Source organism: Palaemon carinicauda, chromosome 8 (assembly GCF_036898095.1).
Source record: "Palaemon carinicauda isolate YSFRI2023 chromosome 8, ASM3689809v2, whole genome shotgun sequence".
NCBI lineage: Eukaryota > Metazoa > Arthropoda > Malacostraca > Decapoda > Palaemonidae > Palaemon > Palaemon carinicauda.
This window is the reverse complement of record NC_090732.1, coordinates 96714096-96739095: the sequence shown is the minus strand read 5'-3', so window position 1 is coordinate 96739095 and position 25000 is coordinate 96714096. Positions and strand designations below refer to the sequence as shown.

Here is a 25000-nt window from a genome sequence, read left to right as displayed (position 1 = left end):
TATATATATATATATATATACAATTATTTATTTATTTGAGAGAGAGAGAGAGAGAGAGAGAGAGAGAGAGAGAGAGAGAGAGAGAGAGAGAGAGAGAGAGAGAGAGAGAGAGAGAGAGAGAAACTTAGGAATGCATATGAGATTTTGTTAAACAACGAATTTTATGCCAAACTAAAATATTCCTTTTTTTTTTTCTTTTTTTTCTAGATTTGCTACATCACCAAGGGAAGTTCTGACGATTTCCAAAGTCAGCAAAGATGATCGGGCCATGTATCAGTGTGTAGTCGCTGCCAGACACCATAATGTGCAAGCGGCCGCTCATCTGGCTCTTGGAGGTAAGTCACAGCCCTTACGTTCACTTGTTTCAATCAATTGTTCATATGAATTTTGATCAGTGCCAATTATTTCACAAATGCTTTACGCCTTAATCTGCTGATTCTTACTTTTTTTCTTTTAAGAGATAGATCTATATTTTGTTGTTTTCGTTTTTTGCCTAGTATAGGGCTGTGGGCAGCCATGTTTTATTTAAAGAAACAATTTCATATAGTCACGTGGAAACACTGCTTGAGATAAGTTAATATTTAGGCTCAGAGAAGTAGTTCATCTCTTCACCTTTTTTTGTACTAACAATCTTATGATATACTTACTTAGGTTGGCAGCTTCTATAGATTTTAATACACTGGACACAAGAACAGATTGACACTTTTAAATGGTTTAATGTCAAATTCCTCCTGTAACAATACTGTATAGACTATGGGCAATAACGAACACCTTCACCAGTTTATAGACACACACACACACACACACACACACACACACACACACATATATATATATATATATATATATATATATATATATATATATATATATATATATATATATATATATATATATGTGTGTGTGTGTGTGTGTATGTATGTGTGTGTGATCTGACATACGGAACCATATATTCGCGCCCTTTTGTATCTATGTAAAGCATATATATAGACATACGCGTACATATTAATTTGTCAATGCATGAATAGACATAGCGAGAAAAATGTCTAATATCTCCCACGAACATGCCATTCAAACCCATATGATCGTTACAAATACTATTATGAATATCAAAGCGTTGATTTGAAAAAAAAAAAAAAAATGCTCAAATTCTGAGACCCTTTCCTCTATAGAAGGTCCCTACTGGATTCCATAATTGAAAATCGAAGTAAACACAAAGTGTATTTGTTTTCACTAGGATAAAGATATGTCTTAAAGGGAAGGATCACTTCGGTAATGTTGGGAGGCTACGTACTTATGCTAATGACTTAAGGTTCGTTAGGATGCAATTGGTAATTAGCGAGGCCTTCAGTCTTATAACTAATAGCGAGAGGGATGGGGGAGGGAGCCAGCTCCAGCTATTGATCGTCATCGGTTGGTTTACCGCTTAATCTTCGATGAAATCATGGTTAGGATTAGGTTAATTGTGCCCCTCAACTCTCTTTTAATTTACTCAAAATTAGACATCTATTTTTTTCACATTGCAGAATTTTCACATTTATCCAAAACTCAGCTGTTAAATATCGTAATTGTTATAAGTATGAAAATAAAAATAGAAACTTTTCTTAATGTTACTATCAGTTGTGGGACGAAACAAAGAGAAGAAGGATAAAATGATGGGACAATTTTTTTCAGTACTATTAATTCCAGACCCGCCTTCTAGTAAGCAATGAGAGACATACTACCTATAATGCAAAAGAAAAGACCAAGCAAGCATCCCTTAACGAGGCTAATGAGCAGAGGTTGATAAGGTAGACCTGGAGAAGAACTGGAGGATGGAAAAACTCTTTTAATAGCAATTTAACAACAGTTTTGGTTCGGGTGGAAGAAGATGTGGATGAGGGATAGTTAGTGGTGAGGGTGCACCTAATTAGCTTGATGGACATTTATTAATTAATTAGTGTTTAAGTAATTCGAGCGAACTCAACCTAATTCTTGTGGCTGGAGCGAGCGTATTGATTCAACCCATTTGGACCGCATTCTTATAGCAAATGCGTATACTGTATTTTCAACGACTATCTTTTACGTGTTTTGTTATTTTGTAATGATGAAAAACTTCTTTCTACTGGTTTGAGTATGGCAGTTGTTCCCAAATGAAAATCATCCTATCGAGTTAATACTATTTAATCGAAAAATATGTAATAGTAATTACAGATGGTGGAATATTTCCATATGTAACAGGTAAAGTTTTAGTAAACTATCTTTAAATACCCGGGAGGGTTTATTTTGATTAGTCATACAAAATATGCCTGCCGTAATATATATATATATATATATATATATATATAATATATATATATATATATATATATATATATATATATATATATATATATATATATATATATATATATATATATATGTTCCACAATGGAATGACTGTTACACACAAACAATAGGCTACAGTGTTTTGAAATTCATAAAAAAAGAAAAAAAAGAATCTCAGATACTGCTGCTTAACATAGGTTTATAAACGGTCAGATAAAGTTTAATGTCGTTTAGCCGGAACTTAGGAAGATGTCACCGAGCGACTTTTACCAATGATTTCTGACGTCATGAATATTTTCTAATTTTGATCAATGTTCTGCAACGCCCGTAATAGAGGAGAATGAGCGCAGTCATATAAGCTTATTTTTGTGGGGACATTTGGCTGTTGACAGAGAGAGAGAGAGAGAGAGAGAGAGAGAGAGAGAGAGAGAGAGAGAGAGAGAGAGAGAGAGCAGGGAAAGGAAGAGTAGACAATTGATTGACGAGCTAAGAATATTTGCGTTTAAAGAAAGACCATAAACAAGCGCGAGCAGAAGACGAGTGGAAGGGGATGTCTGAGGCCTTTGTCCTGCAGTGGACCAGCAATGGCTGACGAGGATAATATATATATATATGTATATATATATATATATATATATATATATATATATATATATATATATATATATATATATATATATATATATATATATATACTTTTGTGTGTGTGGCCTCAAGAACTCAGTATTGTAGGTTACATGTGGATGCGAACGCATATTTACGTGAGTGCAAATCTTACTTAAGGAACTCTTACTATACGTGGGTGGTACTACAGTATTTAAGGGCTAGAATGTGATCTTCCGTTCAAAGGGCGTGGACTCTCGCCATTGGCCAAGAAATTCCTACTTCAGAAGCTTATGTTAAAAAGTGCATGGTTAGTTCTCCCCCCCCCCCCCCCCCGGCTGCTTCTTGCTTCTCATGTTTCGGTAATTAGTATCAGCGTGGAACAGACGAATACGCGACACAGTATGTTTGATTGAGAAACCAATCTGCAATTGTATGTGTACGTAAATACGTAAATAGATTGATCTTTGCACAAAGTATACATGTATGTTTATTTTCAATTCGCTGGGAATTACATCATGATTTGTGTCATCGTTCCCGTATATGTCGTTCACTGCCACAGTAGTTGTGAACAGGAGTCAGTAAATCATGTACATTCAGTGCATTGACAGTAGCCAATCAACGTGCCAAAAAAATAATGGTATTTATTAACAACACATGTTAACTTCAGATGTATTCTGCTGTATTTGTTGCATTATCGTAATGAATCTCGACAAAAGTTTTGTATCAAGTTGAAAATATCAGAGAACGAAATATCGAAAATGCTTTTTGTTTGTTTGTAAAATGATATAAACAAATGAGAAACAAGCACTAAGTGTTCACCTAAGTTTCACTTAACTCTATTCCCCTGGCGAGAAGTGTATTGAATATTGCAGGCGTCGCCTTCCTAGTCGGGATATTCTTTAACCTTTTTAGGTATTCCGGCATTTGATGTAGCTACGTAACAGAGACTACACACAGACCACATTTTCATGCTAGCCAGCTTTTCTGAACTCAGGCTGCCATGATTACTCCACACTGGTGTGAACATGGTATTTTTTCTGATCGTCATTTGCGTTTGTATCAAAGAATTATTCATATTTTTTGTCTTCGCATTGTCATACTTCATCAATTCACATGTTAAATGTTTCTGCCCATTATATTTATGGCAGCAGCATTTCATTAATATTCATCTTCTAGGAGTGACATTATTATCCGCCAGACTTTCTGACAAACATTTACTTTTCAAGGCAGCATATGTATGCATATCAAAAACAATTATCAGAGGTTTCTTTTGCAAGCAAATTCCTTGAGAGGTAGTTCTCCATTCAAAGGACCTGCTTTAACTGTGAATTCATTTTTTTTTTTTTTAGAAAGTCATACTCAGGTAACAAGTTTTAAGTTTAATGCCACTTTTGAAAAAAAAAAAAAAACTATATCAACTAAGTTTTTTCAGAGTTAACTTTTTAGAGAACGCAGAAGATAAGTTAGAAATCGAAAAGAAAAACAAAATATACAAAGCTATTCATAGGCGATAATTGCCTTGCAGAATCTACTGTAAATGTTGACTTTTAAAACTTGAGAATATTCGTTGTGAAGGTCTCTTAAAGAGGAAAAAATGCATTTTACGAATTTCTTATGATTTTCTTCTTAGAATCTTAAGAATTAGGAGGTTTTATAAATTCCTAATAACTTTGTCGCTCATCAAAAACATTACACGACTTATATTTAATACACGTTTTTACTGGCATATATATAAGAAAATACCAGTAAAAATGAGGAGGCCATAATCAACACACGGACTGAGATGAAAATGCAAAAAAAGTTCTGAACAAAATAAGTCACTTATGGATTGACACTGGTGGGTAATATTTAGAATTAATATATAGTTAGAATTCGTATCAATTTTCTGTAAAACTGAAACTTCTATGAAATTTGCTAAAATTTTAAACTAGGAAATGAAAACCATCGCTAGTATTATCATCATCATCTCCTCGTACGCCTATTGACACAAAGAGCTTCGGTTAGATTTCGCCAGTCGTTTCTATCGTGAGCTTTTAAATCAATACTCCTCCATTCACCATCTCCTACTTCACGTTTCATAGTCCTCATCCATGTAAACCTGGGTCTTCCAACTCTTATGGTGCCTTGTGGAGCCCAATTGAAAGTTTGGTGAACTAATTTATTATCTCTAGGTGAGTGCGAAGAGCATGCCCAAACCCTCTCCATCTACCCCTCACCATGATCTCATCCACATATGGTACGCAAGAAATCTCTCTTATAGTTTCATTTCTAGTGCTTTCATGCCATTAAATCCCAATATTCTTCTGATGACTTTGTTCTCAAATCTACAAAATCTGTTTGATATTGTTTCATTGTCATACCACGACTCATGTCCATACGGTAACATCGATCTCACTAAACTGATATATAGCCTAATTTTTTATATGTAATTTCAGGCGATTTGATTTCCAAATTTTACCTAACCTAGTCAATGTCTGATTTGCTTTTTTTCAATCTTTCATTAAACTTAAATTCTAAAGATCCTGTATTAAAGATCATAGTTCATAAATATTTAAAGGATTCCACCTCATTAATCCTTTCTCGTTCCAATGATATTTCAACTTCCATTGCCTATTCCGATCTCATCATCTCTATCTTTCTACTCTATTTATCTTGAGCCCAACATCATGTGATATTTCATGCATTCTAGTATGCAAGCTTAGCAAGTCCTGTGGTGTTCTGCTATTAATAACGCAGAACTCGCCACAAAATTGGCCGATGCTCACTATCAAAGGCTTTTTCATAGTCCACAAATGCAGTCAAAAGTGGATTTCCATATTCTACACATTGCTGTACCCCATGTCTTGAAATGAAAATTTGGTCAGTACAACTTCTTCTACCTTTAATAAATCCTGCTTGCTCATCTCTCAGCTTTTCATCAATCTTTCTCTTTAGTCTCTTTAGAAAGAGCACACTATATACTTTCATGACAACTGACGTAAGGGCAATGCCTCTGTAATTAGGGCAATCAATTAGATCTTCCTTTTTCGCCATTTTCACCAACACTCCTAGCTTCCATTCATCAGGTTTTGCCTCTTCATGCCACATACTACAAAATGAACTTGTAAATACTCTGTGAGTTACTTCATTTTCGGTCAGTATCATCTCAGCAGTTTTTAAATCGTATCCCGGGGCTTTCCATCTCTGAGTTTTTTAAGGATTTCAGACTCACTGAATTCATTCATGGGAACAGCAAGGTCTTCCTTAGCTTCAGGTATTTCAATCAAATTATTCCCTTCATATCTACTATTCACGACCCCTGTAAAGTGTTCCATCCAACGTTGTCTTTCTTCATCTTCTGTTATTATAACAGATCCATTTCTCTTTTTATTGGGTATATGTTTCTTCTTCGCCTAGTAGAGATTTCATTAATTATTTTATGAGCAATTCATACACCATAGCCACTCCCTGAATCCATAGCTTTGTCAGCCTCATCTGCTTTCCTATTTAAATATCCTCTCCATTTATTCCTGGCTTTTCTTTTGACCTCACTATCAGTACTGGAATACTTAGCATACTCTACCTTGTAATTTTCATTACTTTCTTGAAAACTTTCAACAATCAATTTCTCTCTTTGTCTTCTTTTTATTGTATCCCAAGTATCATTAGACATCCATGGTTTTTTTCTTGTAACTGCATGTCCCAAAACTTCACTACCAACTGACTGATATAAGTTCTTATATCGCATCATTCTTCGTTAATTGTCTGTTCTTCTCTCTTGAGGTCTCTAAGACTGCAATTTATTGGACGAGCGATAGTGAATTACTATTTTGTTAATTTTTTTATGAAAAAAGGTCTTAAGTAATGGTTCATCCATGTTTGTCCATAGTTGTTCTTGCTTGTAATCATGTAAAACTGATGATTATGGAGTCTTTGCAAGACCCAGTAATTAAGTTAATATCTTTGTAGTAACATGCTTATCGATTATCGATAACTAATAATGCACCCGTGTATTGCTATTGCTGGGAATTTCATACGGTCAGTGAAATGAACGGCCAATTATGGATTACCTCGAAATTAGTATTGTCAGATTTTTTTTGGACAACTTCGCAAAAAATGAAGGGTTAAGCTAGTCAATTTATTTAACAGGTTCTGTTTTATGCTATTGGTTATTGATATTTTGACTTTTGAATAAATGAGGATTGTTATCTTGTTCTCTTCCTTTGTCTAAGTCTTTTAAGTTAGTTTAATAACTATAAATTGCTTTACCAGTAAATGCCAGTGAATTCTTTTCACTTCTTAAGAATGGTTGTCTTCTCAGTAGCTATAAAAAACGAGTAGAAGATCATGATAAAAAAAACCAATATACTTAATCGTTGATCAAATTTATTTTGATTATTTGATTATTTTATTTATTGTGTAGATATGAACATAAGTTGTGCAATAAAAATCCAGTAATACTGGAAGAAATAGCTTAGTAGTTATCGGATAATTTGCTTTAAAACATTGTGAATTAGCGAGATAAGGAAAAAATTACAGTGATTGATTTAATGAAACGAGTAATAAAAGGGGCATTATGAAAGACTTGAATTGTAGTTGGCTAAGGAGCTTGATAAATAAACACTTGACGAATGAAGTCATGAAAAAATATTACCACAAAGGATTTAGAGAGAGAGAGAGAGAGAGAGAGAGAGAGAGAGAGAGAGAGAGAGAGAGAGAGAGAGAGAGAGAGAGAGAGAGAGATTATCTACATACTTCCTTTCATTACATAGTAATGTCAGAAATGGTATGAGGGCTTGGGTTTCTCGAAAATTAATCTGAATTCCAGAGATATGGATAGATGGAAATTCCTTGCCTAGAAGGTCGTCGATATTTGGATAGCGAAAGAGTATTTTTTTTCTTTATTCGCTGTTTCTCATTACTATGAATTTCAGCCATTCCGACCCCATAGATAATTGAATAACGCTAGTAGTTGTAGTAGCTGGTTTTAGGGCTTATCTAATTAGGGCATAATCTAATTTATAATTGTATAGAATCCCGTATGGTTGAAGCAATCAATACCAGATGCTAACTTCGTTATTCCTCATTCAATACTGGATAATCGAACCAGTTTATACACACATGCACACACACAACTCATATTAATGCAATATCACGATGCATCGTATAAACCTTCCTTGTTTTATTTATTTTGCATTGACAGACTCGTCTCCGGAACTGCATTACCGATTCCAGGAACAGACACTGCAACCGGGGCCGTCGGTGAGCCTAAAATGCGTAGCCACGGGCAATCCACCGCCACAATTCGTCTGGACCCTGGATGGGTTTCAGCTTCCAGAAAGCGAAAGGTAAGATAGATATAAACACATGGAACATTTACGCCATTTTCGCGTCAAAAAATGGACTTTTTGTAGCATGGGACGTATTTTGGAAAGTGACAGATAATAGAAGTTATAATTTAGAATCGAAAGTTATCTAGGACATTGGATTATATGAAGTCGGTTTTAATTATAATTGTCCAAGAGTATATTATCAATTTATTTTTCTTAGTTTTACCCTAGTAGATGAATGTGCACAGAAAAAGGTAACCACACGCAAACATATATATATATATATATATATATATATATATATATATATATATATATATATATATATATATATATATATATATATATGTATGAATATATGTATATTCGTGCGTGTGTGTGTACATATGCCTGTGTATGTATGCATATAACTATCCTTGATAGCCCTGGACATTATCATAATGATGCAACTAATTAAAAGTCACTTACTTGATTATTAATAAGCGTCCGTACGTGAGTTATGCTACGAAGGCACGCCACTCATTCGAGTAATAATGTCAAAGGAGCTCTCTCTCCGGCGCAGCTCGTCATCTGATATGATAAATTGAAGTAGCTCAGCTGGCGAGGCTTCATTGCAAGGATGCTTAGCATTCGTGTAATGATGAATATTGAGACGATGGTGGCATTGATCATAATGTGGGTAATACACATAATGCAGAACCGTTTGCTAAGTAGTTTAAACCCAGCTACATTATGATCAAAGTAGAGGAATCCAGCAATTGTGGCCCAACAAGGGAATTTCCGTTAAGCACATTATGTGGAATGAACGTTGTACGATATTAGTGGCAGATTATGAGATGCGATAGTAAGATATTCATGATAAAAGGTATGCTCTATAGTATTAATGAAAGGGTCATTTTCAGTAACATTCCTTTTTTTCTAAAAAGAATAGCTGGTAATGTGTATGTATTTTTTATTTTTATTTTTTAAGGGTTAATAGAAGAGTTTTTTTGTGTTTTGTTTATCCTTAGATACTGATTGATAGGTTACAGGCTTCAAATAGTTGAAAAAGAAAGATATTTTCCTACTTAACTTTCTCGGGAATTAGAGAAACATTGTTTCGACCCGGTTAAAGCTGCCCTTATTGTTATTATCTTGATATTAATGTAATTATGATAACTTCCCTTTATTGTTCATATTTTTCCGTTCACCGAGATATATTTGATTTTGTTAACCATTTACGGGCAAAACTCGATTAGGCCTTTGCATAAGTTTAAGAATTAACTTCATTACAATCATCTTGGATTGTTATGTTGACTCTCCAAAAATGCAACGGTAATATAATATTATGAGAGTTTTCTTTATTTCTTGCTTTGGTTTTTCTGGTTATAACTAGAATAAGTGGGTTTTTATTCGTCTTTTTAATTGATTTTAATGACTAAGATGTCATATGAAGGTGGAGCAAAGGGATCACAAAATATTTTGAAAACTTTGGCTGAGATTATTAGCATGAAATCTTGAGGAAAATAAGTAGTAAACTGATTACTACTCACTAATGTGTCATCATAACTGTAAACATTAAATTAGTGTATCTAAAAGGTTATTAATGGTGTTACTGTAACAGAGTAGCAAATATTGTGTATTAACTTATATCCAATAAGTTCAATTTAATATAGAAACGGGAAAAAATCATGGGATAACACTAACAGATCATGTAGTAATTTTATTCAGATAAGAAACAGCCGATTTACCCAATTTCTTTCTGTTCTCCAGATTCCTGGTAGGACAGTACGTCACTGTACATGATGACGTCATCTCGCACGTAAACATCACGAACGTCATCGTGGAAGATGGAGGACAGTACACCTGCAAGGCATCCAACACCGTTGGTTCGGTCAGCCACTCCGCCAAGGTCAATGTCTACGGATTGCCCTTCATCCGAACCATGAAAGAGTCACTGCAGTAGCGGGATCCGTGCTTAGAATTAAATGTCCAGTTGCTGGTTATCCCATCGAGAAGATCACCTGGGAGAAAGGTGAGTTATGTTTCCATTCAATCTATCCGATATATATATATATATATATATATATACATACATACATATATATATGTATCATTTGACCTTTGTATCATGGATAATCTCTCACTATCAGTCTATTCTTTTCACGTAAGAATTCATGTAATCGAAGATTTCCTGGTGCCTGGCTAACCTATTATAATTAAGCAGTTGTGTCAGAAGATTGAGGGTAAAGGAGAAGGTGCATCATTTTCGGTAATACTTATGATAAAGTAGATGGCGATGCAAGGTTGAGAATTTTAAATATCCGAGTGATATTCAGGCATTTTCACATTGAAAGAAAAACCTACATTAGAATAAATATGTAAAAGTGGTTTGATCTACAATTGGCACTGAGACGAGGAGGGTATGTTATTTTTCTAGGGCTGCTTAGCATCTCTATGGAGTGAGCGCTACTGTGATTCATAGTCAAGGAACGTAAATGTAGAATAAGCAACTGAGGCGTGTTGAAATTTGGGAAGTTTTTATTCTTGTTACAGATGATACAGTGCTGACAGTGGATATTGTAAAGAAGGTTATAAGTATATGTGCAAACCATAAGAAGAGACTAGTAAATGGTGATATTAGGAGTGTAAGTATAGAAATTCGTATAGATATTTGCGAGGCTGTTGTGGATGCTGGTAGAGTTAGAACAGAGAAGGGCCCCATAAGTGAAAGAACCAAGATAGAGCATTAGTGTGTACGTAATAGATTTCTAATGAAGAGAAGTGTATGGAAGAAGAGGCTGAAGTGTTTGAAGGTCTTGTTGAGTCAACTCATCTGTTTGGAAACGGAATTTTGATCATGAATGTAATAAAAAAGTTTAACCGATTTTGATGAGTTGTTTGAGTGCCGTATGTTGAGGAAGAAGGTCGAGATAGTTAGAAGTGTAGAGAGACACAGGGAAGAAATGGTAAAGATACAGAGGCGTTGAAAGACGGAGTTATATTTTGGTGTTTAGGTTTCGATGGAGCCAATATAATACGACAATTTAGCAGAAAGGTACAGTCGGACACGGGATTTCATGGCATACCACGCTGCAGAAAAGTGCAACCTATTACAACCTTACTGGACGGTGAGTAACCAAACTAGAGCAGGGAGAGTTGCTAATGGTGGTGGGCGGGGCTACACACAGGAACTCGCCGCGCAGTAAAGGTGTGACAGGGTGCACGTCCTCAGAGCAAGGTGTCCCAGGAATTCCTGATTCCATCTGTACATGATAAGAATATTTTGGGAAAAGGGAACCGTAAGAGTACATGAAAAATAGAGGTGAATGGCTTACTACATCTAGGATACTGTATGACAATGATAAACATTCTCTAAAATTGAATTAACTTGCCAGTGAAATGGAAGTTGAACCCATAGACCAGTTTATATGTATATATGTATATATATATATATATATATATATATATATATATATATATATATATATATATACATATATATATATATATATACATATATATATATATATATGTATATATATATATATGTATATATATATATATATATATATATATATATATATATATATATATTATATATATAATATATATATGCACACACACACGGTACCTATGTATATATGTTTATACAACAACATCAACAACAAATGTAACCGTTTCTAGTCCAGTGCAGGATAAAGGCCTCAGAGATGTCCTTATTCATGAGATTTGGCCATTTCATCATCACGCCGGCCTTTATAGATTGGTGAGGGTACGAGACTGTATTCGAATCGCTCACAGCAAACCAGTCTAGTATCGGTGGCCCTAACTAGTACATCTTTGATGATTATGGCGATGCACAAACCCTTTCACTACGTCAAGGTGTATATATATATATATATATATATATATATATATATATATATATATATATATATATATTATATATTATATATATATATGTGTGTGTGTGTGTGTGTGTGTGTGTATGTATAAAGCATATATATGCGTATGTTTATATATATGTATGTATGTATATACACGTGTATATATGTGTATGTGTATCTATGTATGTGTCTGCCTGTCTATATCAGTGGAGAATTTACCTTATATACTCTTTCATAATCATTACTAAGTAAATATTTCGTATATCCAATAATGCACTACTAAGTTCTGGCCTATCTCGCGCTAGATAAAACCGGCATTAAATTCTTTGCTAGTTGTCCTCTTTCAAACATTGACAACTGTTCGCAGTACTCATGTGTGTAAGAGAAGCAATCTAGTACAACCTCTGTAGTGAAAAATCAAGAAATTCAGCGTACAAAACATCAAAGTGAACCAGAATGTTTGAAATGGCAAACAAGGGAAAAATACGATTATTACTCTGGAGTGCGTATTATCTCTTCCTAGAATTCTAATCTCGTTGGTTATACGAGGGCAACATAATAATAGTCGTTCTCGATTAGGAATGATGTGTTTTCGGTCATAACAAAGTCCCTGGAGAGAGAGAGAGAGAGAGAGAGAGAGAGAGAGAGAGAGAGAGAGAGAGAGAGAGAGAGAGAGAGAATGTGTCTATGTCGTGTATGAAGAATACTTATTATATGAAATCTGCATTGAATATCGACTGATCCATCAAAATATCAACAAAGAAAGGGTCAGTCGAACTGCATCAAAGCCGTCTAACTGGGGAAGATGAAAGGAGACCGGATGATGTGGTGTTTACTACTGTTCTGTGTCTGTGATAAACTGACAGAGCTTTAAGCTCACTAATGAATTGCTTTATCCGCTTTTCCCACTTGTGTTTTGGATCGAGATAGTGATGATCATGATGAGGATGATGATGTCGTTACCCACGAAGTAGGACTAAGATAAAGAGAACGGGAGGAATACGTCCATACCGTTACTTTGCAAATGCATAGATAGGATATTTGTTTGTAGATCAGCGTCCGTTTTGAAGAAGTTCTGGTCATGTTGCTATAGTGAAAGTTTTTAGGGAATTTGTACGAGCGCGGAACTCAAGGAGGTCAAATAGGCGGAACTGAAGATTACTGATTTCTATTTTTGTTTTGTTATTTAGAATTCTAATATTGCCTAACAACAGTATGTAGGTTGGGTGGAAGTTTAGCATACAGTAGATTCCGGCAAAAGTAAGATCAAATAAATGTATTGCGTTGAGTGAGAATAGAGAAGTTCGAGGCACGTAAGGAAAATGCAAAATAAATTTGCTAGCTAATAGACTAAAGGTAGAAATAATGACAAACAGAGAAAAGCACTTAGCAGCCAACTTTTTTATTTATTTATTTATTTATTTTTTTTTCCGATGCGCTGCACAATTTCAGGTCATAAATTAAAGTATGAAAATAATCTAATGCAATTTGATGCACTGTATTAACCTATGAGGTGAAAAATAAAGAAAATAAAAAGTTGGAAATGCATCGACTCTACTGTCATGTGTAGCCTACTAATCAGTAAATTGTTTCCTCAGCATCAGAGCGAGCATATTGAACAGCCAAGTGGTTAGTATAAAGGAAAGAATCAAACTGAATTATAGTTTGCAACTGCTAGCGTACGTGAATAAACGTTAAGGATGGTTTTGTAGAAAATTGGTTTGAGATTTATTTATATAAATAAAAACTTATGCACGGTTATGACAGTAATTTACGTAGTTATTGATGCTGTAGATTCTATTTCAGGCAGAGTGATTCTCGCGTAGATAGTAAAGAAGACAAAATAGATTAAGTTCACCAAGAAAATAATAAAGCCCACGATAGCGTCTGTAAAAGTAATACAATTATTTGTTTATTTTGCTTTGCATTCGCCGCCTGACAATTTGAAATTAAACTTACACTCTGGAATATGATTAGGAAGAAAGGGCAAGCAAAGTTTGAAGTTGGAGTGTATTACTCTGCTCTTATGAAGACGGCCAATTGCATATCTAACTGCCGGGGGAAATTTGCTTGGATAACACTTGTTAATAGTCTGAAAGAAACGTCAGTTCGATGAAAATAGTACAAAACTATGTTTCTGTGATCGGAAATTTTATTCATTAAGTTCTGTAAAGGAATTAAGAAATGAAGCTATAATGTATATAATCTCAGCAGCATTCTAAGTTTACAATAAGCTATGTGAAACGACGGAAATAATAGATCAAAAGAGGAGCGATAAAGGAAATACAGAATATGTTGATTCATATAACGCCACATCAGTCTTAATACGAGAGGTCTACGTTTTTTCTTTCTCGGTTGATTAACTGTATAGTCGTACACCTGTTAACTGCAGCCTGCGTAGTTTATCTGGTTTTCTTGTTTCTTTGTTAATTATCTGACATCATCTACTATGTGTTAATTAGTTGTTTTATTTTCTTGATTAGTCTTGGAATATGCAATTTGTTGTTTGAAACTCATCAAGCGCTTTCACCAGTCGCTCTTTTAAATAGGTTATTGATCAATAAAAATTATAATATGTTTTAGGACTTGTTTTAAGAAAAAAATATGTGTTGTGTTACTTGATAACCGTTGGAATTACCAATTGAATTATTTCCTATTGTTTTGTGATTATTTTGATTTGACCGTGTTTTTTTTTTTTTTCTTACAGTAAAGTATATGTCTGGTTATCTGTAGCATACTCCAAGTTAGCTAATACACTGGCGTGCTAATTATTGTAGTATATTTCTATCCGACAAATCGTTTAATTTGTAAAGCGATGACTTAATTTATTGTTCTGTTGATTTTATAAATTAGTATATGTTATTTTATTTTTGTATTTGAAAATAAATGGGGTATTTATAACAAAAACATTGCTTTCGCTCGTATCCTGAGAAAGAAAAAAAAATCATCCCAGGCGACTCCAATAATGTCATTTAACTTTCTAGGTTTGTGTAAATGAATTTGCCCTCGTTTTATTCTATCGCTTTTCCTCATTGGTATCTTTTCATCGTCGTGAAAGTATACTCTGCGGTATTGAGCAAAGAAAATAATATCGCTAAACGCTCTACACATTGCTCCTAATCTCATCATTATCATTGTCATCATTAGCCGCAACTAGTTTACTGCAGGGCACAGGCCTCAGGCATGTCTTTCCGCTCCCGTCTGTACTGTATGGTCTTTCTATGCCAGTCTATACCCGCAAATTTACTTAGTTCGTTAATCCATCACCTCCTCTTCTTTCCTCTGCTTCTTTTGCAATCTCTAGGGGCCAATTCTGTTATTCTTAATGTACGTACTTCTATTATGTGGCATTTTCATTATATATCCTGCCCATGCTCATTTCTTTTTCTTACATGTTGTTAGAATATCCTCTACTTTAGTTTGCTCACGTATCAATGTTGCTCTTTTTCTGTCTCTTAGTGTTACTCCCATCATTATTCTTTCCATAGCCCTTATGTTTTAACCTTTGGTAAAACTCCAAGCTCCGATGCATAAGTTAATACTTGTAGGATCATCTGATTAAATACATATCTTTTTAGAGAAAGTGGCATTTTACATTTCATAATCTCATTTTGTTTATCAAAAGCTATCCATCCTATGCCTATCATTCTTTTAATTTCGGTCTCATGTTCTGGGGAAACGCTTACTGTCTGTCCTAACTACGTATATTCGTTAACAGTTTGAGAGGTTCGTCCAAAACCCTTATTTGTTGTCTTTGTGCATTTTCATTTACAGTTATCTCAGTTTTACTCATAATCATTTGAATCCTACATTTCTGATTTCTTTATTTAAATCTTCTGTGATCTTTTGCAATTTGCAATTCCTCCTATGATTCACTCAACTCAACAGAACTATGTCATCTGCAAATCTTAAGTTAAGGTAATCCCTATTAATAATACCTCCTACAGTTTCCTAACCTAGATCTTAAAAACTTCTGGGCACAATGTGAATGATTTAGGAGAGTAGGTGTCTCCCTATCCAACTCTTTTCTCAATTGCGGTTTTCTCACTATCTTTATGTAGTTTAGGGTTTCTGCACTTCCTATTTAGATATCTTCAAGTGTTCTAACATAAGATTCATCTATTCCTTGTTTTTGAAGGGTTTTCATTAATGCTGAAGTTTTGACGGAATCAAAAGCTTTCTCAAAGTCTATATATGCCATACGTAGTGGTTAGTCATATTCTGTTGATTTCTCCATTAGATTGGTAATTACTTGGGTATGATCAGTTGTTGAATACGCACTTCTAAATCCTGCCTGCTCTCTTTGTTGATTCAAGTCTAGCTGTCTTTTTATTCGGCCTAATATGATCTTTGTAAATATTTTATATATATTACCAAGCGTAAACTTATTGGGTGATAATTTTCCAGGTCTTTTATGTCTCCTAATTTATAAGCAACGAAACTACTCTTTACCACGGATCTGTAAGTTTTCTGTACTTGTGGTTCGTTTGAGGCTTGCATTTCTATCATCCTTTATCCTTTGTTTATTATTCCATTAATTTCAATTCTTTTTATATCCTTAAAACCACTCTTATATATCGTTAGAATTGCCTTGGAAGGAAATTACTCTTTTGAACTGAAATCAAGCCCCAGACCGAGTAAGACGCAATCATCTGTGTTTGTTAAAAGAAGCTATGGATCTTCTTTGTCCTGGAAATAATTATGTTCTTTCTCAAATAAGAAACCATAAGATTCTTAAAAAAAGATGTCTGATATTCTTTTCATCTGCAGAAGTGATAGGCATTATTCCCTTTGAATGAATACAAGCAGTGTCTCAGACAAAAGGAATGAATGGGATTCTCTTTGCGGATGAGATCACCAGGAATTTTCTCCATCTTGAAAGGACTACTGGCAGGTGTCCTTTTTCATTGAAGAGAAATGTGCTGGCCATCTTTATATAAGGAAATGATTAGCCACAAGATAAATAGCTCAAGTTTTCTTTCTTACAAGGATAAATGTGTGATTGGTTTTCTTGAGATGAACAGAATAAGGAACGGATTGAGATTAAACGTAGCTTAAGATCAAATGAGGGGCTTATTTTCTAGATTTAATCATGAAAATCTATATTTTGGTATGCTAGACATATGTATTACTATTTAGCAAAACAACTTATTTATACAACTCAAACGACAACATTCTGCCCTGAATGTCCCTATGTAATAAGTTTCTGAATATAAGAATTTGTTTCGTATTGATTAGAGAGGAGAGATACCGCTGTCTTCTTTGAATGCAATAAGCATAATATGTTAACGACGTTTGAACTTTGGGAATGTACTGTATAATACGGTATAATATAATGAGGCCTCCTTTCAGTTATCTGATTTCCATAGTGCGTAGAATAACGCAGGGTGGGCTGTCGCTCAGGATAGATCGGTATCTATTGGATTTATAGTAACTGGCTGGATATAGTCGATGGAGCGGATTGAATTGAAAGGAATCTGCATTAAGTTGATTATATTTCCTCGCAAAACTGTCAGACTCCCAACTAAGTTTCCAGGAGAGCAATATATCACACACTATAATATTATTGACATAGTGTTTCGTTTTCAATGCTACATAGAATTTGAAGTTATTGATCAGAAAGTAAAGATATTTATCTAGTAATAGGGTTAAGATCTTCATTATAGCAGATTAAAGTAAAAATATATTATTTTGGGGCTATAGCATTTAATCTATATTTATCGAACGCACACAATAACGGAGATGAATAAATACCAAACTAGATATTTTAAAAGAAAAGTTTAAAGGTATATTTGTTGAAATGGGCTCACTTGAATATTCTTGGCTAGCTCTTCTAAAAGATCCAACCATTTTTTTTTATTCTTTCTATTCTGATTAACAATAATGTTCTTTTATGAAGAAATTATCAGTTTTCAACAAAGACTATCGTTTCCCACTTCTACTCTGTCTATTAAAGAACGCTATTATTCGTAAATATGGTTTATGGTATAACCATTAAGCAAATGATCTTTTCAATCGCATTACGTATGCAGTGTTGTAGCATTTGGATGCTAGATAGTACTACCTAATGTGGTAGCAGTTGTCCAGCTGTCAGAGTTACAATCGGGAATACAAGCTCGTGCGTTGTTCTTCTTGGCCAATAAGAGTAGCTTAAATACAGTTCATACAAGAGAGAACTTTGTTAACCTAGTTTTTTTGCACGAGTGAAGACCTAGAAATCTTAATGTAAACCGTATATGAGATATAAGAGCATTGAGAGGATCTTTATAAATACAAAATGTAATTGCCAAAAAGTATAACTTACTATCGTTTCCTAATTATTTACGTCCATCTAAGATTCCTGGTAATGCCTTAAAAGACCTTCAAAGAGAAACCTTTGTCAGAGATTTTAAGCTATGTATTTTTCTGAATATAGAACACATTATGCAACACAAGATCAGAAACAAAATCAGCTATTTATGGTAGTGCAGAACGTAATGAGTGGTGTTATTGTTTTATACGGCCCATTATGATTTAAAGTCTGCATACTTCTATGTCGGTTTTAATAAGTTTCCTTAAAACAAATTTCTATGGATTTAAAAAACCAGATATGCTTTTTTTATTCTTGCAGTTCTGTTGTCAGTTCTAGGTTGACAGTCTCCGAAGTTTTCAGTGAGTTCCAAATTCAGCTTAACGTGGTTTCAATGAAATGAAAAGCCCTTTTCAGCATATCCGCTACTGGCATTTTAACACATCTTATACTGTCTTAATTGATCAAGTTTGTAATTACAGATGAACATACAGAAACCTTTAAATGCAGCCGTTCAGAGAATTTTGATAATCAGTAAAATGATTAGCTTCTCGTTATTTATATAAATTCATTGCTTATAACTATGCCTAATTAATCAAAACACCCTTTGTATTACGCTCATCCGGCCGTGATATCAATGATATTCCGAAATGACGTGGAATATGGTCATTATATAATCCAGAGTGTATGTTCCTGTAGGTTTCCATTACTTCCGATATATCATGTCTTTCCGATGCCTCTTTAAAGCTGCACGGCCAGTATCTCTCTCTCTCTCTCTCTCTCTCTCTCTCTCTCTCTCTCTGATCAAAGAATTGATCATTGGACGTTGCACAAAATGTTCTATTGATATGAGTTGCGCGACCTGTCATGCATCTTTACTCTCGTAAAATATTCAGGCAGGGTGACGTGTATATTAAAACAAGCTCATGTGTTTATCAGAAGCGTCCAAACTAAAAATCCATCCAGGTGTCTAATCATTCATTGCTGCAGCTCTAGCGTCTCTCGCTAAATATCTTAATTGTTACTCGTCGTTTGTTTTACCCACGAAATGCTGCCGTGTAAATGAACTCTGAATATACGTGGAAACACATACACCTCCCCCCTTCTCTCTCTCTCTCTCTCCCTCTCTCTCTCTCTCTCTCTCTCTCTCTCTCTCTCTCTGTTAATATATCCTACACAGCGTAGCGTTCTCAGTATCCCCTCCCTATACGTCCACTGCATTCTCTTTTTCCTTCACTTGGATATTACAACCGCGACATTTGAAATCCCAGAATACCATACATACAGTATATGTGCGTCATACTGAATGTACCTATTATGACCGCCGTTTGTCACACTGTGTGGCAGAGGCAAGATTTATCAAATATAGCGCGACCCAACAATTCTACTCAGATATCCTCGGCATGTGTGTTTGTGTGTGTGAATAAGCGTTTGTCCGAACATGGACGCCATATCCATAATGAATGAGTTTGACGGATGCGCAAGTTGTAAGGAATAATGTTGGAAAGGTAGGATACGCATCTCTCTCTCTCTCTCTCTCTCTCTCTCTCTCTCTCTCTCTCTCACCAGAGGCGCGCTCAACCTATTAGTGCCTATTTAGGTGTCAAGTTACGCGGCTGGATATAATAGCTAAACTTGGCTCTGTACGATATTACAAACAGAATTTCCACGCTACTACGAATTTAATGTACGTACATTTTTCCCCTGTCAGTGGCTGAACCCAGCTTCTCTGGCGTTTCATTAATTTTACTGAGCCGGTATTAAAGTGGAAAGTATGAGATATACGTGGATGATCTTTTTGGATCCTACGTTTAATGGTCTTCTTCCTTCTATACGACACTTCCACCCCGTTCCATCTTCCACGCTACAACATTTAATAGGCTCAGATATGACTTAAATAGAAATACTATTTTCTCTTAACAATTTTATATTTTTCTCGTTTCGAGTTTTTTTTCTTACCTATGATACAGTCTCTCTGTTTGTTTGTCTGTCCCTCTTAGACATCTTCCTTCTCCATATCCACCTCCTTCTCCTTCTCTTGATCCTTACCCTGGTTTCTCTTCCGTGTTTGAAATGTCAGGATATTTGTTTATACTATCGTTGGTTCCCACTAAAATAAGGTAACACTCAAGTTATTAATAACAACGTCCATTTAAATAGCACATATCTTTGGGTTACTTTTAGTGTGAAAATATATCCTCTGATAAGCCTCTGTTGAAAAGTTGAATTGTATTTAATATACATATGAATTATATCACAGTTCATCATATTCTCAGTCATATCCCAAGGGCAAGAAGGGATACCTCTCACGGCTTTATGCTACGATATTTTGAGAGCATTGTTTTTTTTCCAAGATAAACCTCTATTTGTCTTCACTATTCTTCAATATAGCTGTTGACATTATATCTTTGTCATCATATATGAACCGCTTTCTCACATTCAGATTTGCCAAAACAATTATCATGGGGTTAGTTTCGACAAAAATTTTATTGCAAAATAAAGTAGAACATTTCCATTATACGTTGTATTCATTCATGACAATTTTCCTCTTACTCTTTAACAAAATCTCCCAATACTACAAAGTTAAACAGTAACAAAAAAATTTACCTCTCAGACTGCTCCATCATATCACCAAGGACACTATTAGTTCGTAAAGGACAGAAAATTAAAGTATTATGATTTTAAACTAATATTAAAGCAAGCGTGCTGTGAAAGAAGAAACTGCGAAAACTCTTATTACCCGGAACTTTTTTATGATAAGCTTCATCAAGAGAGGGTATTGCAGTATTGTATTATGCTATGTAACAAATGAGGGTGCATTATGTTGACAGGTTAAAAAACAGTACGACATAACACTTAGAGAGGAATTTTAAAAGAGATCCAACAGTTCTTTCTGCCGTGTCATGAAGATTTTGTGGTGACGAATTATAAAATTGATCAATGCCGGGATAAAGTAGAGCAGTCTCAGGCGAGCTTAGAAAAAAAAAAAAACACTCACACACATTAGGCCTATTTAGATAAGTTTTCTTCCTAAGACCTGTAATTATGTTTTGGTTTTACTGTTACTGAAAGTTGCCCTGTGGTAGGGGTGTAAGAATACTATCACCGTATGCCCTAGAAAGCTACTAAAAGGACAGCTAATGCCTTGAAGTTTGCATTTTAGGAAAAGGCTAGGCCCAATGCCAATAACTGTAGAAACTGCTGCCTTGCAGTTGGACTATTTAGTCAAAGGCTAGGACCACCGCCAATAACTATGGTTGATGACTGCAAGGACATGCGATTGTAAAAAACCCTCTCCCAAAGTATGAACCATGCCTGATGCTATTATAAATGAACAATGCCTGATGCTATTATAAATGTGGATGCCACTAAGGCATTCCCTGTAAACGATGCGTCAGGATCCCCCTACTGGCGTGGTAAATAGATAAGGGTTACTGTAGGGTTTAAGACTGCGGCCAAAGAAGTTAGTGAGAGAATGAAAATCAGAGCTGGTACTTGGAATGTTAGTGGAATGTTAGTTCACTAATGAGAAGATTGAGGCAGATAGAGGACGTGATGATGAGAAGGAAGATAAATGGCTTTTGTCTGCTGAAAACTAGATAAAAAGCAAATGGAATTAGAGACAGGAAATGGGAATAAATTCTATCATAGCGTCTCAAGAGAGGGGAGGAATGGAGTTGGGGTCATAATAGGCAATAGCAGGAAATAAAAAGTGGTAGAAGTAAAGAGAATTAATGATAGGCATTTAAAGATCTCAGTGATAATAGGGGATCAGATGATGAATATAATTACAGCATATGCCCCCCAGTTGTGTTGTCAAGAACAAGAGAAAGAATTATTTAGACCAGTTTGAGGCTGCTATCAGATCAGTAAAAGAGGGAGAGAGAATTTAATCATAGGAGCAAATATGAATGGCAGAGAGGGGAAGAGGAGGGATGGATATGAGGAGGTTCATGGAGGCTTTGGGTTTGGAATTAGAAATGAGGATGGGGAATGTGTTTTACAGATGGCTCAGAGTTTTGAATTGGCATCTATAAACATCTGGTTTCAGAAGTTGGATAAGCATCTGATAACCTATGAAAGTGGAAAGGTAGAAAGCCAATTAGATTACTTAATGGTTAGAGAAGCAGACAAGAAAAATGTGATGAACTTTAAAGTGATTTTGGGGGAAGCTTGAGTTAAGCAACATAGACTGGGAGCGATGGATTTTAAAATAAGTAGATAACACAAGAAGAGAAAGAGGAGATCTAGAAATAAGGTTTGGGACCTTAAAGGAAAAAAGTGTGAGCACTTTAGAACTGTGGGAGAGAGAGACGACTGGAAAGGTTGAGCTTAGAGATTGGACTGGGTAACAGGGTGGAAAATATATGGTTGGGTATGAAAGAAATATGGGTTGGGGAAACGGAGGAATTAGTGGGAAGAACCAGCGGATATGGTGTGTCGAAAGAAGAAAAGGGATGGAGGAACAGAGGTGCAAGAATCAGTTAAAAGAAAATCAAAGGAATTCAAGGACCGGAAAGTAAGACGGGCACTGAGAGTAGAGGAATGGTACAAAGAGGGAAAAGATTCAAAGAGGAAAGTATGTATAGCTATTGGAAGAGCAGTAGAGCAGTTAAATGAAAGGCTTGGAACAGAGAAAGGAGAAAGAGATATCTACAAGATTTAAAACTTGAGGTAAAGGCAAAGACAGGATTTGGGGCAACTGGTAGTCAGGGATAGAGATGGAAATATATTTCATGGGGATGATGACATTAAGAGAAGATAGAGAAAATATTATGAACAAGTATTGAATACTGAAAATGAGAAAGAGGTGCTTGGAGAAGAACGGGTGGAGGGGCCAGTGATGGGGATACAAAGTAGGAAGTGAAGCTGGCATCGAACAGAAAGAAGAATGGTAAAGCACGAGGCTCATCAGGGTTTCAAATTGAAATGGTCAAGATTCTAGCTACAGAGGGGGTGTAGGCATGTTAGGAGGGAGTGAGGAAGGCTTGGGAGGAACCTGTAAGGGGGAGAAGAAGGAGGCATCTACATGTTGCCAGCTTAATAAATAGTGTGATCACGGACAACAACATTGCCTCGAGTTTGGATGGGCTACAGGTCTGGCACTATTCACTGTTGTGTAAGTAAAAAAACGTCACTAAATCCTTTTGAAAACAAAGTATTCATTCAAATGAAATTAGGAAAATCTGTCAATGGAATCTGGTGTACCAAATATTTCCTCACCTCACCATACACTTATCCAACCAGTTGTATCCAAACACCTAAGTTCCCTGTTAAAGAAATTTATAATTTAATTTAGCCGGATCAACGAGGAAGTTGAACCTGTAAACTACTTAAAACTATTACTTTTAGCCATAGTGCAAATTATGCATAGATTTGCAACCTATGGAAGTGACTGAAATCAGAATCAGCTAGTAATTTCATATCTTTTTATTCTCTTAATCCTAAGATGGGCGAGTTCTCCCGACGGACATCCGCCAAAGGGTTTTCGACAACGGAACTTTGGTCGTGACGCAGACGCAGAGGGAGACTGACGGAGGTCGTTACACCTGCAGGGCTTCCAACAGGCACGGACATTCGGCGTACAGGGACGTCACTGTGACTGTCATTGGTAAGTTACCAGAAAATTTGTTTTCTTCAGCATCACGTGATATTGATCAAAAGAGAATACAGTACTTCATTTTTGATTTCCTCTGATTATAGTCGTATTATTGTGAAGCTGAATATATTTCAGTTTTCAATATTTAATATTAGCAGTGAATGCTCAGTTTCAAACAATAGATACAATACTAGCATAGGAGAGAGAGAGAGAGAGAGAGAGAGAGAGAGAGAGAGAGAGAGAGAGAGAGAGAGAGAGAGAGAGAGAGAGTGCTTCCCTTTAAGGACTCTATTCGAATTCACTAGTAACCGGAGATACTCTCCTCTTGTATTCTGGGGAATCTCTGAAATTTGTATGATTACTTGCCTCTCGAATTGGTGTCCAAGACCCTTGGGAGAAGGCTTAGGTATGTGTATCTTTAGTCTTTGATTTATGTTTCTTTGAACCAATTGTTAGGTTTCTACCTTTCTCTTCTCTTCGTGTATCTACTGTATGCTTTGTTTACGTGTAAATTTCGATTTTAATATGTAATTCAATCTTGTTTAAATTAGTTGTTATAATTCTGTTTATATTTAGGATAGCCATTTATTTGCATGCATTTCTAAAAAGAAACCGCCCATTACTAAAATATCCAGTTTCCAAATGCAATGTTTTCATTTTTTATTTATTTATTTATTTATTTATTTTTTTTTTTTTTTGGTAAACCGCGTTTGACAAAGCTTCCCAAAAGATGAACGTGGAAGAAGCTCTTGCATGACCTACACTCATAGAACCGGGAGAAGAATAGTAATTCAACTAAACAAGTGGTGACTAATAAATAAACGCATCCTTAAACATTCATTGTACAGCACAGACTTCAAAGGCACGATGAACCACAAGGGACGAGGCTATTACAAATTGCTCTTGTAACTACGCACGTGTAGGCTTCTCAGCTTATAAAAGTCATGGTGACCAAAAATGTTTCACATTCTCCGCCCTTTGACTGTAACTAGCGTTCTCTCTTATTCACCGAAACATCTGG

General features: G+C 35.3%; 1 protein-coding gene across 1 annotated transcript in view; it reads left to right on the top strand.

Moving 5' to 3' along the window:
* The window catches only part of LOC137645810 (cell adhesion molecule Dscam1-like), a 248653-nt gene that overhangs the window by 172342 nt on the left and 51311 nt on the right, over positions 1–25000 (top strand). Inside the window, 5 exon segments of the mRNA XM_068378765.1 lie at positions 208–335; positions 8096–8240; positions 9975–10147; positions 10150–10236; positions 23830–23991. Of these exon segments, the coding sequence (XP_068234866.1) occupies positions 208–335; positions 8096–8240; positions 9975–10147; positions 10150–10236; positions 23830–23991 (695 nt within the window).